Source organism: Malus domestica, chromosome 01 (genome assembly GCF_042453785.1).
Source record: "Malus domestica chromosome 01, GDT2T_hap1".
Lineage (NCBI taxonomy): Eukaryota > Viridiplantae > Streptophyta > Magnoliopsida > Rosales > Rosaceae > Malus > Malus domestica.
The window spans coordinates 31,185,651-31,198,185 of NC_091661.1; the positions used below are offsets into that span (position 1 = coordinate 31,185,651).

Consider the following 12,535-nt stretch of genomic DNA (forward strand, 5'->3'; position numbering starts at 1 on the left):
CTGATCCTTTTGCCGTTTATTTGTATCTCGGGGTTGTTGGGAAGCACTTTACTGCTGTGATCTTTATTAAGGAGAGAATTCAATGATGAGATTCTTGAAAAGCATCGGGTTATCACGTGTTTTTCTGGGTTTTCGGAATTTGTTGCAGCTGAGGATTGAATTTGATGGGTTTTGCTCAGGGCATGGTGCGGTGTTAAGAATCACATCTGGTCATCAATTTATGAAAGTTTAGACCTATGTGCAGCCCAGATGCATGACGAAATGCCCAACTCAAAAGTTTTAGGTGAAGGTTAAGTTTCTCAGTTACTTGCTTTGATTCTTTTAGTATTGCGTAAATCAATTAGTTTGTTGTTATGGGCAATAAGCCATTTAAGTTGAGATGTTGAGATTTAAAAGCATGAAATCATCTTTCTAATGCATCTTTTCTGGGTTCTTCAAGTTGTTTTTTATATATGGGGTCAAGATTCTTCATTGCTTCAAGATCAGTGTTTGTCATGGACTTCATTTGGTATGCTGGATTTTCGAATCATGAACTGTGCAATTTTTATGGTGTCCAATTCTGTCTCTCTGGCTCACTGAAATTCTACTGTCTCTTTATTGGGTTTGAATTCTTCAGAAGCTTATAACAGCCTATAATGTTGAGTCTAACCAGCTCAGTTGTTAGCATGTATCTACCATAAGTTCGGGTATATGTGTTTTAGAGAAAGATGAAGTTTGAAGAAGTTGTTGACGGTAAATCCCACAAAGGGTAATCTCGTGTTATGAGTAGGTAAATCCCACAAAGGGTAATCCTACATAGATGTTAATTTTTTTTTGTTAAAATTGTGAAGGCCAATGCCATTGTTAAAAGGAGTTGTTTCTGGTAAAATCCACAAAGGGCGATCCTATGGTACTATAGTTAAGGCTGATGTCACACTATAGTTTGTTAATTTTCTGTTTGTAAATATTAAAGGCTGAAGCCAATGTTGAATGAGATGTTGATGGTAAATCCCACGAAGGGTAATCCCGTAAGAATTTGTATACTGGCATGAGGGTGTGCTACGACTCCTTTATAGAAGGATGTTTTTTGTGAAGCTCTTGTTAGAGGCAGAGGAAGGGTGTCATGATTTCAATCCACTGGTTCACTTGCTTAAGTTTTTCAGTTTGTATAACGTTAAGTGTTCTTAGAATGATCTGGCAAATCACACTCCTTTAATAAGGGATTCTATTAAACATGATGGTGCCTTACCGAGACGCAAGTTGTTTGTGAATTTTCTTGAAGAGAAGTCCACAAAGAGGAAACTATTTGAGTTGTGGTTGATGATATAGAAGATGATATGGTTATGATGCAGAAAATGAGTCGAATGACATTGATAACATGTTTAGCTCTCTGTGCTTTCTGTATAGATTAGTTGATTGAAGTTTGTGGGCACGAAGCCATGTTTTCTGTAAAGATTAGTTGATTAGAGTTGTAGCTGTTGAAAGGCTTGGTTTGCAGGGGATTGTAAAATTCTCCATCTACTACTGGCATTACTTGTTGGGCAAGTGACATCCTTTGGTGGAGAGGAGACTCCATTTTCCCATCTTTTGGTGAAAACAAGGAACTTAGAAGTCTTTAGAAGTCTTTGGAGTATCAGACTTGATAGAACCACCGCGAAGAGATTGATTGTGCAATTGAGAGGGTTGCTGTTGTTCAACTTTGGTTTAGCTTTCTTTAAACATCGCTGCAATCTCAAGCTTGGTACACCCAGCTGAGATTGAGGGGGGAAGATAAGTGTAGACATCAAATAGACTGTGAGTGTGTGCCATGTCAGCTAAATATAGTTGAGAAATGTTGGTAGTTAGCTGAGTTGTTAAAAGTTAGTTAGAGTTGAGCTGTCAAAGTGTAAAAGGCTATATATAGCATATCTTGTAAACCTTTACATTTTTATGAAAAGTAATCTGAAAGGTCTCAAACATTTCTTTCATTCTCTTTGTCTTTCTTCTCTGTAAATCTTCATACACAATTCTTCATTTTCTTCATCTTTTACAATGTATTTAACAAATAGGCGTATTGGTGGGAATCACTGGTCAAGCCAATGAAGGCTTAGAACCTTCTCACTTCCAAGTTTTTGTTATTTGATTGGTTCTATTTGTTCTTTTTGGGAGTTTTAACAAAACACTTCAGGTACTGTTCATTTTTAACGAAAAACCACATTTTTATCTTTACCTGTCACTATTCATTATACCTTTAAAAATGACCTTTCATTAAAAGGGAAGTTTTTTTTTTACTTTTCGTTAGTTTTTTTAAAAAAATTTTTTTTAATCAAAACGTGGTTTTGACCCTTCTGGTCCATTGAAAAGTATGATACTTTGATTTCTTGACTTTTATCCTCAAAGATATGAATGAAATTTACCATTTGTATTTTTTTCCCTCGATTGTGTCAACAATCACTAATTAGCTAACTACTAACCCTAATTATGCAATTTATGTCTAATCATGTCATATTAGACATGTAGAAATTAACATACATTATACATTTAAAATTGTCTTCAACGGGTTTTCAACCTATGATTGTGTTGTTATATAAGCTTTCGTAATTTTTTTCCTTTTTCACTTTAATTTTATAGATATTTAAGATTGACCCCCCATAATAGAATATATGACTTCGCTACTAATGGAGTGATGGTCCTGCTGAAGAATATAGCTGGGCTATCTTTGGACCCAAAGCTAAATTAGTTTCAAAGATAAGCTTATGCAATCCAATCGGCACGTTGTATTGTGTCTCATGGTCAAAAGGAGCCTAAATTCATGTTCTCTGATAAGGCTTTGGAGAAGCTATGTCATCCTTGGAGTAATGCGCTGACCATCAAGTTGTTGAATGAGAAAGATGATAATAGTCACATCACAGGAAAGCAGACCATGAAGGAGGTGATATGATAATTTCAGGGAAGGGAAGGGATCAAGATTTAATGTCCTTAATATGGCTGATGAGATGTTGAATGAGAAATATGTTGATACCAGTAAGGGCTATCCGGAAAAAGAAAGATTAGGTTTCCACGAAGAACAAAGGCGATGGTGTAAGGGACGCTCTTGGGTTTCCGTGTTTTGAGATTGTGGACGCTGTTAGGTTCTCTGGAGGGCTGTGGATGCTTTGGAAGGATGCAAGATTAAGGTTGGAGGTGATGGCCACCACCGTTCAAATTATTTCTTAATGATGGCAGTCAAAATCCATGGCATTTACTGCTGTTTATGCTAGCACTTGTATCGCTCTTAGGGCAAGGTTGTGGGAGTATCTAAATTTTGTTGTTGGTTGTCACCAGTTGCCTTGGTTGTTGGTGGGGGATTTCAATAAGAATCTTTTTATTGACGATAAATTAGGATGAGTTCCTTTATCTAGATTGAACGAATTCAAAGATTCAATGGATAAAAATTCTATACTTGCTTTGGGCTTTATTGGTCCAAAGTTTACTTGGACTAATAAACGAGTGGTTGGTGTTAAATTCAGCCAAGAAATTGTTGGTTGTAGCAAGAAGAAATTGACGAGTCACAAAGGAATAATCAGAGAATGTACAGTGCAAAACGTTGCGGCTACTGCAGTGATGATTTCATTGATTCATTCACATTGGATTCCTCCATTGGTGTAGTACAAGCTTATCAACAAGCTGTTCAAATACACTAATAATTGTTAATTCAATCCAAGCCTTACAACACACTCTCTAATCTAAGCCTTACGTGTGGTTATAAGATAAAACTTCATCACCCAACCTATTTTGCATTTTAAAAGCAAACTAACCGTTAGACTCTTAGGGTTCCTTGCTGGATAAGGAAAGGATCCGGTGGATGGATCCTTTTCCTTGGGATCTCGGAGATCCTATGATCATGACTGTTCATCATACATAGTGCGATCATTTTTCGTTAGGTACTATTTATATTTAATTTTAAAATTTGAATTTAAAATAATTTATTACCGCATGATGTACAATAAACGATCACGATCACAGAATCCTCAGGAAAATGATCCGGCGAGGATTCTTTTCCCCTGGCTAATCCAAGATCCAGGGCTAAGATTCATTTGATTCCAACACTTGAGGGATTGATAAAGGTGTTTGTAATTTGGCTTGGAGGAATCTTTTTTCGGAGGCATATGTGCACCACCTCTCTAAAACTAAGTCTCACCACTTTCGTCTCAAAATTTGTCTCAAGTCTAATCACCTCCCTAAATCCCAACATAGGCCTTTTTTCGCTTTGAGGCGCACCACCTCTCTAAAACTAAGTCTCACCACTATTTACCTAGTTTAGATACCATATGATTAGGTACCACATTAGTAGGCTTGACAAAACTCTTGGATAACTTCCTTAATTTATCTCAAGTCTAATCACCTCCCTAAACCCCAACATAGGCCTTTTCGCTTTGAGGCAATGTGACTAAATTAGGCATAATAATTTTGATGAGTTTATATATAAAAATTGGGCTAACAATGGAGGATCCATCATGAATAAATCTTGTGCTCATAAAGTCGCTAAAAAAGTAGAATATTGAAATCCTTAACCATCACACTTTTCGAGAAATTTTTTCTTATGTTGATTATTTAGCTAGTAAGAGCTACAAAGATCTGGGTTTATATTTTTCGTGATCCTCCTATATGTGGATTTGGATCGTGTTTATGGATGATTGCTCGGGGATCTCAATGACTCGTTTTGTTTGTTCTCGTGTTATTTCTTAGTTTTGTTTTGGTTGTTTAAAGTTTAAACCCCTTATTTAACCAAAAACATGGTATTATTTCAAGGACTTGGATTGTTTGCCCTCTAATTGTGGTGCCCTTTCCGTACTCTCCTGTTTTTGTGGTCACGGTTAAGCCACGTCAACATTTTATATTACTATTTCTTTTTATTTTATTATTTTTATAAAAAAATAATATAAAATATTAACATGACTTAACCGTGATCACACAAAACAGAAGGGCACGAGAAAGGTACCGAAATGGGAGAGCAGACAATCCAAGTCCTTATTTCAAACCAAAGAAACCGGTACACGACAATCGGCAACGACACAAGGTACGAGATCTAACGAGGACACGTGTTGCTACATTTTTCCACAAGTCAACATCCTTGTCAGCGAGGCAAAAACATAGAAAAGAAAAGTAAAGGAGAGGCACCACCCCATCCCCTCACGGCTCGCCACGTACACATTTTCTAGCGACAGCAGGTAGGCCCCGCCCTGCACCAAAAGATCTCCTACCAATACAGAATCACTAGCGGCACGTCCATCGTTCCACGTGTCCAGGATCGCATCCACACCGTCCACGTCTCTCTCATAAAATCAAAGCCAGTGGTCCGCACAAAGCATGCCTGGCGATCATCCGTTTGCCGTGAAAACAATCAACGGCTGAGATTAGAAGCTGGTCTACGCCTCTCAGCTTTTTCATCTAATTTAAAAGAAGCCCTTCACTTTCAGGCTGGGGAATGAATGGAAAGATGAGGCCACGGAGTTTCGTCATCGAGACCAAGAATGCCCGGCGACAACGACTCAGAGTCCGACGACTGAAGTACACGTGTCAGGCGAAGAAGATCCAGGTGCAGATCACCGGCGGCAGCGGCCAGAAACATGATTCCGAAGATTGCAAGACATTGGAGTTGAAGGAACAAGAGAAAGATGTTGGGAGTTCTATGGAGATATTGTCGGTGTCATTTTCGGCATCGAAAAATGACGTCGTGTTGTCTAGTGGATCCGTGGCCGGATCAGATGAAGGCGGAGAGAAAAGGAGTGGTGAGGGTTCGGAAGAGAGGGGAGGGTATGGCATCGTCTCGGTGAAGGGGATGAGGAAGGAGATGGAAGATGCAGTGAGAGCGGAGGTAGGGTTTGGGAAGTCTGACTTTTACGGGGTGTATGACGGGCACGGTGGGGCTGACGTGGCTGGGGCTTGTAGGGAGAGGATGCATGAGGTGGTGGCGGAGGTGGTGGAAATGGAAGGGACTAAAGGTGATGCGATTGATTGGGAGACGGTGATGGAGGGGTGTTTTGAGAAAATGGATGTGGAGGTGAGTGATATTGCAGCGGCGAGGACGGTTGGGGCGACAGCGGTGGTGGCTTTGGTGATGGAGGAGCAGGTGGTGGTGGCCAATTGTGGCGATTCTAGGGCTGTTTTGTCGAGAGGTGGTGTTGCCTTGGCCTTGTCCAATGACCATAAGGTGCGTAGTTACCAAACTTTATGTATGTATCTGTGACAACGATGACATTGTAGTTGATTTTCATTGATTTTAAGTGCTTTGTTATAACTATATGCATCGTACATTTAACTAATTAGTATCCAACAAAAAAAAATATAATTAGTGTCAGTAAATAAGCCCCAAAAGATGTAGAACTCATGGCAACAATTCTGTTCCATATTTTGAAATTAGTATAAATTCACATCCCATTGTATATGTTGCAAGATAGGATGCCTTGTTGAGTGGAAATATTGCATAATATTGACTATAAAATTGAACAGAAAGATAGAAAATATAGCTCGTTTGGAAGAGTTTTTTAAAATGTGTTTGATGAAAGTATTTTTGAAATAAATTTAAAAAAAAAACTAGATTTTAATCCTTAAATAATATGAAGTTTAGAAAAAATATATTATACAAGATTAAAAATTGATTTTAGTGCTTATACTTTATTTAATGCTAGTATATTAAATGTCTCTTCTTTTATTTATAATTTTATGGTGTTCATAAATTAAATTTTATGAAAATATTATGAATTTTAAATCTCATTATGGTAAGTATCTTATATAAGAAAATATTTTTGTAAAGATTTTTTGGTACACATGTTTTTGCATATTTTTTTTACGTGCCACTAATTTATTATAATATATTTAGGTACGAGTATTTTGGTATGCTAGGTTAGTATAATATGTTTAGGTATAAACATTTTGATATATTAGTTTATTATCATATATTTAGGTACGAAATTTTACGATACACTTATGTTTTTGTAAATTTTTTTATATGACATTAATTCACTATAATATATTTAGGTATAGATATTTCGGTACATTAATTTAGTAAAATATATTATGATACGAACACTAATTAGAGAAAGTAAAATAAATATAATGAATTAAAATGTGTATAATAATAAATAATTTTAATTTTAATATAATGATATTAAATAAGATTTTTATTAAATATTAAAATAAAAATATTATATAAAATTGTATTAAGTACACATTAGAGAACTAAAAACAATATCCAATCAAATATTAGGTTTTTATTGAATTTTAATCTTCTTCAAGGATTAAAGTTCAAAAATTCCATAAATTTTTAATAAAAATATAAGTAAATCATGAAAAAAGCACTTGACGTGCTTCTTACACATCACATAACCCGTGCTTTTTGCAAGAAGTACAACACATAGTGCATGAAGCACTCTAAGTGCATTTGTAATATAATAATTTTAAAATAACTTAAGTACACATTAGAAGACTAAAATCAATATCCAATTAAACACCAGGTCTTTATTGAATTATAATTTTTTTCAAGGATTAAAGTTCAAAAATTCCATAAAATTTTAATAAATATAAGTCAATCATGAAAAGTGTTTGACATTCTTCTTACGTATCACATAATTTGTGTTTTTTGTAAGAAGTACATAACATAGTGCATGAAGCACTCTTAAATGCATTTGTAATATAATAATTTTAAAATAACTTTCAAATGAGTATATAAAGCTGTATTGTTTGTGTAAGATAGGAGATATAAACTTATAGACTAACGCATCAGCCAAGAACATAAGGACTAATCAACGAAATCACAACCCTTTGATCGTGTATGTAATGTGAATGTGAAAACAGAAACAATTGCACCAGTACATACCTGAACAAGATCTGTTCTATAGGATCGTACCTTTATAACCTTGATTTCTAAGGAGACAGGAACTCAAACCTGGTTCTGCATTGTTCGATACCAATGAAGAAGCCATTGCAGCCTCTGTGTTCGAAACCTTCTCCTCTTTTACGATCACAATAGCTTCTCTAATCAATAGGACTTAGAACAACATAAGCTAATAATCGCAAGAGCAGTGGTTTGAACCATAAATATATAGTGCTCCTTCGTCCATTCCCTATCAGAATTGGACTAGGATTCAAAGACATACAAACCATAAAGATTCATGAGACTTTATAAAGTTCCAACACAAAGTTCTTTTCCAAAACCAATTGGAACTTCTCTCAAGACTGCATTCCTTATCAGATTTAGACTTCTTTATAATATCAATTATCCCAAGACTTATAAGAATCATACTCATACTCTTACAGTTTGAACTTATTGGCTAGAGATATGTGATGCAGGTAGTCTTGATATTAGACAAAGTAATCAGTACCTTCAAGTCAAAATCTAACAAAAAAGACTAAAGTTATTTAAGAGCTTCCTGAAAAAATTTACTTCAATCACCCTCTCTAATCGAGGGAGTCATAGTAATTGTGAACCAATAGGAATAAAGTTTTTTTATTTAAAATATTATTAAAACGATAATAATGTGATGAGCTCCTTTCTCACTTCTTAAATTTAGGAGATCTATAGATTGGAGATGAAAATTTTCAACTCCTTCCCATATTTTGACTAGGAGTTCATTTAGAGAGTTCATTGGTGAGAGTTAAATATTTTTCACCATGTAATTTGTGTACAAACAATTGGAGATGAGGGAATTGAACACACGATCTCAGGTGTAAGGATGAATTTATGCTCTTAATTGTTTAAGTTACAAGTCTCTTGCGCAACCAATTAATTTTAGGGATAATTTGATTGCGGTCCCTAATCCTTAACATTCTTTGATTAAAACCTTAATAGTATTCAAAGTTTGATCAAGGTCCCTTGACTTTGTACACCTCATTATATTACTATTAATATTTATATTCTTATAGTTTTGACATTAATTGTTTGATATTTTATGAGATTTATAATCCTATAAATTTAAAATCCCTCATTATAATACTATTAGAAATGGTTATAATAAAAAAATTCAAACATTTTAATTGAATAAATGGATAAAAACTATGTAAAAATAAGAAATAATAAATGGCAAAATAATGTATCCATAGTGTTAAAAAAATTGGTACATTTTACAAAACAAATTGGTACATTTCACATATAACAAAGTGGTACATTAATAAATAAGAAATGGGTACATTATAAATAAATTAGGATACAAATAAAAGATTAAAAATTATGAGTACAAATGAATTTTTAAAAATATAGGTGCTAAAAGAAATTAATAAATGGGTACAAAATAAAACTAAAAAGAAAATACTACAAATTAAAAAAAAAATGTTGCAAATTAAAAGTGGGTACAAACTAAAAATATAAATATATGATACAAAGTTTAGGCAAAAAACATAAATATACCATATGTAATTTTTCTATCATTGATTAAATATACAATGTCACGTGATGGTATACACATGGGTACAAACACAAATAAAACTTTAAAAAATATGGGCACAAAAAGAAACTAATATATGGGTACAAATTAAAAATGAAAAGAAAATTGGTACAAATTAAAAAATATTTGCAAATTAAAAATTGGTACAAACTAAAAATAAAAATATATGATAAAAAATTTAGCCATAAATATAAATATACTAATTGTAATATTTTTAACACAAAAGGAATATATTTAAAAATAAAAATATTTTATTATTCAAATAATTAATGATGTTATTAATACCCAAGGACCTTGATCAAAAATTGAAAATGAATAGGATTTTAATCAATGGAGTAACAAAAAGAAGGATGTGAACCTAATTTTCCCTTAATTTTATTACATGTATTTATGTTTTAGAACTTACCTAATACTGAAAAATTTCTCCAGTAGAGCCCTATGTACTTTATTATTAAGTTCAACTAAACACAGTCATCACTGCTTTAAAATTTAATTCCGCTAGCTGAGTACATTTATTATTTTGTTGATGCAATGGTTTTTAATTTCTACGTGCATATATAAGCCGGACAGAGTGGATGAGTTGAAGAGAATTGAAGCTGCAGGTGGGAGAGTCATCAACTGGAACGGAAGCCGTGTACTTGGGGTGCTTGCCACTTCCAGATCAATAGGTATGTACATTATACAATCGGCGGGATATAAACTCTAAATCTCTTAGTAACGGCATTATAAATAAAATCACTAAGCATCTCGGGCCAAATTAAATCCTCGCAATTGGACAAAGCAAATCGAGGAGCCTAATTCAAGTGAACAACCAAATTTAGCTTTATTAACAGTTGTAACATTCACCTGCATTAGGTTATAACAACAAAACTTTATCTCACTGAAGTGGTCGGCTGTATGAATCTTAGAACGTTACTGCATTCGGTTTTACGCTAACTCATTCACTTCCATTAGGTTGATTGATTTAATTTTCAAATGGATCCCCTTTTGGATTAATTTGGAAATATTGCTCGGACATTTCTCAGACTTGGTGGTGTTTCAAATTGATTGGGGGTGCAGGTGACCATTACCTGAGGCCATATGTGATATCAAGACCAGAGGTGACGGTGACCAGGCGAACCGACCAGGATGAATTCCTCATCCTTGCCAGTGACGGGCTGTGGGATGTTATATCAAACGACGTAGCATGTCAGGTTGTTAAAAAGTGTCTTCGTGGCCGAATGAAGAGAATATCCATTCACGACGAACATCGTGTTCTCCTAAATGTAGGAAGTCGCACATCTGAGGCAGCGGCAGTCTTGGTTGACCTAGCTATGGCTCGGGGAAGCAGAGATAACATTAGCGTGATTGTGGTCGACCTCACAAAACCCAGCTCGCTGTAGCGAGCATGCATTTTACATTTTACATTTTATTTTATAGTAAATATAGAACGTTTTCTTAAATTAACGTATATTTTCTTTGCCCCTTTATACCTTTGGAGTTGAAGTCACGTGATTTCACACCAGTCAGGCACCACATGTGAAGCATATGCTTCAGACGTTATTCGTACAGTAAAAGCAAAGAATCAAAATCAGTCGGCATGTTTTCCAGTAAAAGTATCAATTATTCCCGCGAGTTTACCATTTATCAACAGTAGAAGCAAGTTATTTATCTTATACTTAAACAGTCAAGAACTCATCTTTAAAGTCTCCTTTTCCCAGTATATAAAAATAAGACTCCCACAAAGAAAGCAAGTCAATTTTCATATATCTTGGTCATTCTTGGCTATTTCATTACTCCAATATTAATTCAATATAATCATAGAATGTGTGCTGTTTCAATTAATGGGATACTAAGAAAGTGTAAATAAACCCTTAGGTAGATCCTAAAAAAAGGGGCAATTTACAATTGCTTGGTTAGTTATATATATATTTTTTGTTTATGTTTTGAGTAATGCGATTCACCCTTCTATTTTTATTTTTATATTTCTAGTTAATTTTTGTTATTTGATTTTCTTCAGTTCATTGGATTTGATGATCGGAATTGAGAGGTGTGGAGAGTAAAAAGGAATGTGTGGATACCATCGGTTTTTTTTTTTTTTTTTTTGTTGAGGAAATGATATTTCAAATATTATTGTGTTATCACCATAAATTAATAATAAATAAAATCAGGGTTAAAGTCTGGATAATTTGTAACATCCCACATGAGTGGATCCTGTAAGCTTTATATGTATATTCCTATTTCTACTTAGCACGAGGCCTTTTGGGAACTCACTGGTTTCGGGTTCCATTGGAACTTCGAAGTTAAGCGAGTTCACGCGAGAGCAATCCCAGGATGGGTGACCCACTAGGAAGTTCTCATGTAAGTTCCTAGAAACAAAACCGTGAAGGCGTGGTCGGGACCCAAAGCAGACAATATCGTGCTACGGTGGAGTCGAGCCCGGGATGTGGTGGGGACTTAGGTCAGGATGTGACATAATTACTCGACCTTTAGAAGTGAATTGAAATTGGTCCTAACTTTTTACAACATTCTAACAAAGTACCTAAGTTTTGAAAAATGAACATCTAGTAGGTTCACTAGTGTTCCATGATCATATAGTTAAATATCAAGCGTGTTTTAACTCCCAAGTCATATATGAAAACTTGAATATCCAAATTGATGTTGTTGATGCACAAAATCGGAGGTCTTTGAACAACGTAAATCTGACCGTGAATCTGCAAGAAATGTAAATAACACAAGATGTATCGTGGTTCACCCCAAGGTTTGGGCTACGTTCACACTGATTGTATTTCTCTGATTGTATGTATGGATTACAAGGGTGAGGGGAGTCCCCCAGAGAAGGAGATAGTTTGAGGGAGCCTCTATGTATATGAGAGAGCTTGAGGGGGTGAGGAGGCTTAAGAAATGGTCTTCCCTAATAGTGAAGGTGAGGAGTCCTTTTATAGAATAAGGGCTCCTCACTTATTACATATTTGCTCCTTCTTTTATTACATAATTACATTTAAGTCCCATGAATATTTGTACGAGATCTAAATACGAATGCCCTAAATATGGTATAAACAGTAGTCTCCCAAGTCTTCAGTCAAGAGAGTCTTTTGGCTGAAAACTTGAAATTCAGTCCATGTGTGGGCCGAAGTAACTAGATGTTGTCTTGAACTGATGCTCGATATGAGGCG

At 34.9% G+C, this 12,535-nt stretch overlaps 1 protein-coding gene across 3 annotated transcripts; it reads left to right on the top strand.

Moving 5' to 3' along the window:
• Positions 1 to 5,263: 5,263 nt before the first annotated feature.
• LOC103443860 (protein phosphatase 2C 51-like) lies at positions 5,264 to 10,975 on the top strand. 3 transcript variants are annotated; one of them, XM_029104537.2, is made up of 3 exons: positions 5,264 to 6,151; positions 9,943 to 10,048; positions 10,335 to 10,975. In XM_029104537.2, the coding sequence occupies exons 1-3, from the start codon at positions 5,426 to 5,428 to the stop codon at positions 10,337 to 10,339; spliced, it is 837 nt and encodes a 278-aa protein (XP_028960370.1). In that variant the 5' UTR covers positions 5,264 to 5,425; the 3' UTR covers positions 10,340 to 10,975. The 3 variants fall into 3 exon arrangements, with proteins under 3 accessions (XP_028960370.1, XP_017190209.1, XP_008380981.2); XM_017334720.3 differs by having other exon boundaries at positions 10,406 to 10,975; XM_008382759.4 differs by having other exon boundaries at positions 10,440 to 10,975.
• Positions 10,976 to 12,535: the final 1,560 nt, after the last annotated feature.

Bases quoted from the DNA above. Each gene is read 5' to 3' on its own strand.
- LOC103443860 (XM_008382759.4), top strand. From the start codon at position 5,426: ATGAATGGAAAGATGAGGCCACGGAGTTTCGTCATCGAGACCAAGAAT. The intron at 6,152-9,942 runs GTGCGTAGTTAC...TGCATATATAAG, and splicing joins CCTTGTCCAATGACCATAAG to CCGGACAGAGTGGATGAGTT. The intron at 10,049-10,439 runs GTATGTACATTA...TTGGGGGTGCAG, and splicing joins TGCCACTTCCAGATCAATAG to GTGACCATTACCTGAGGCCA.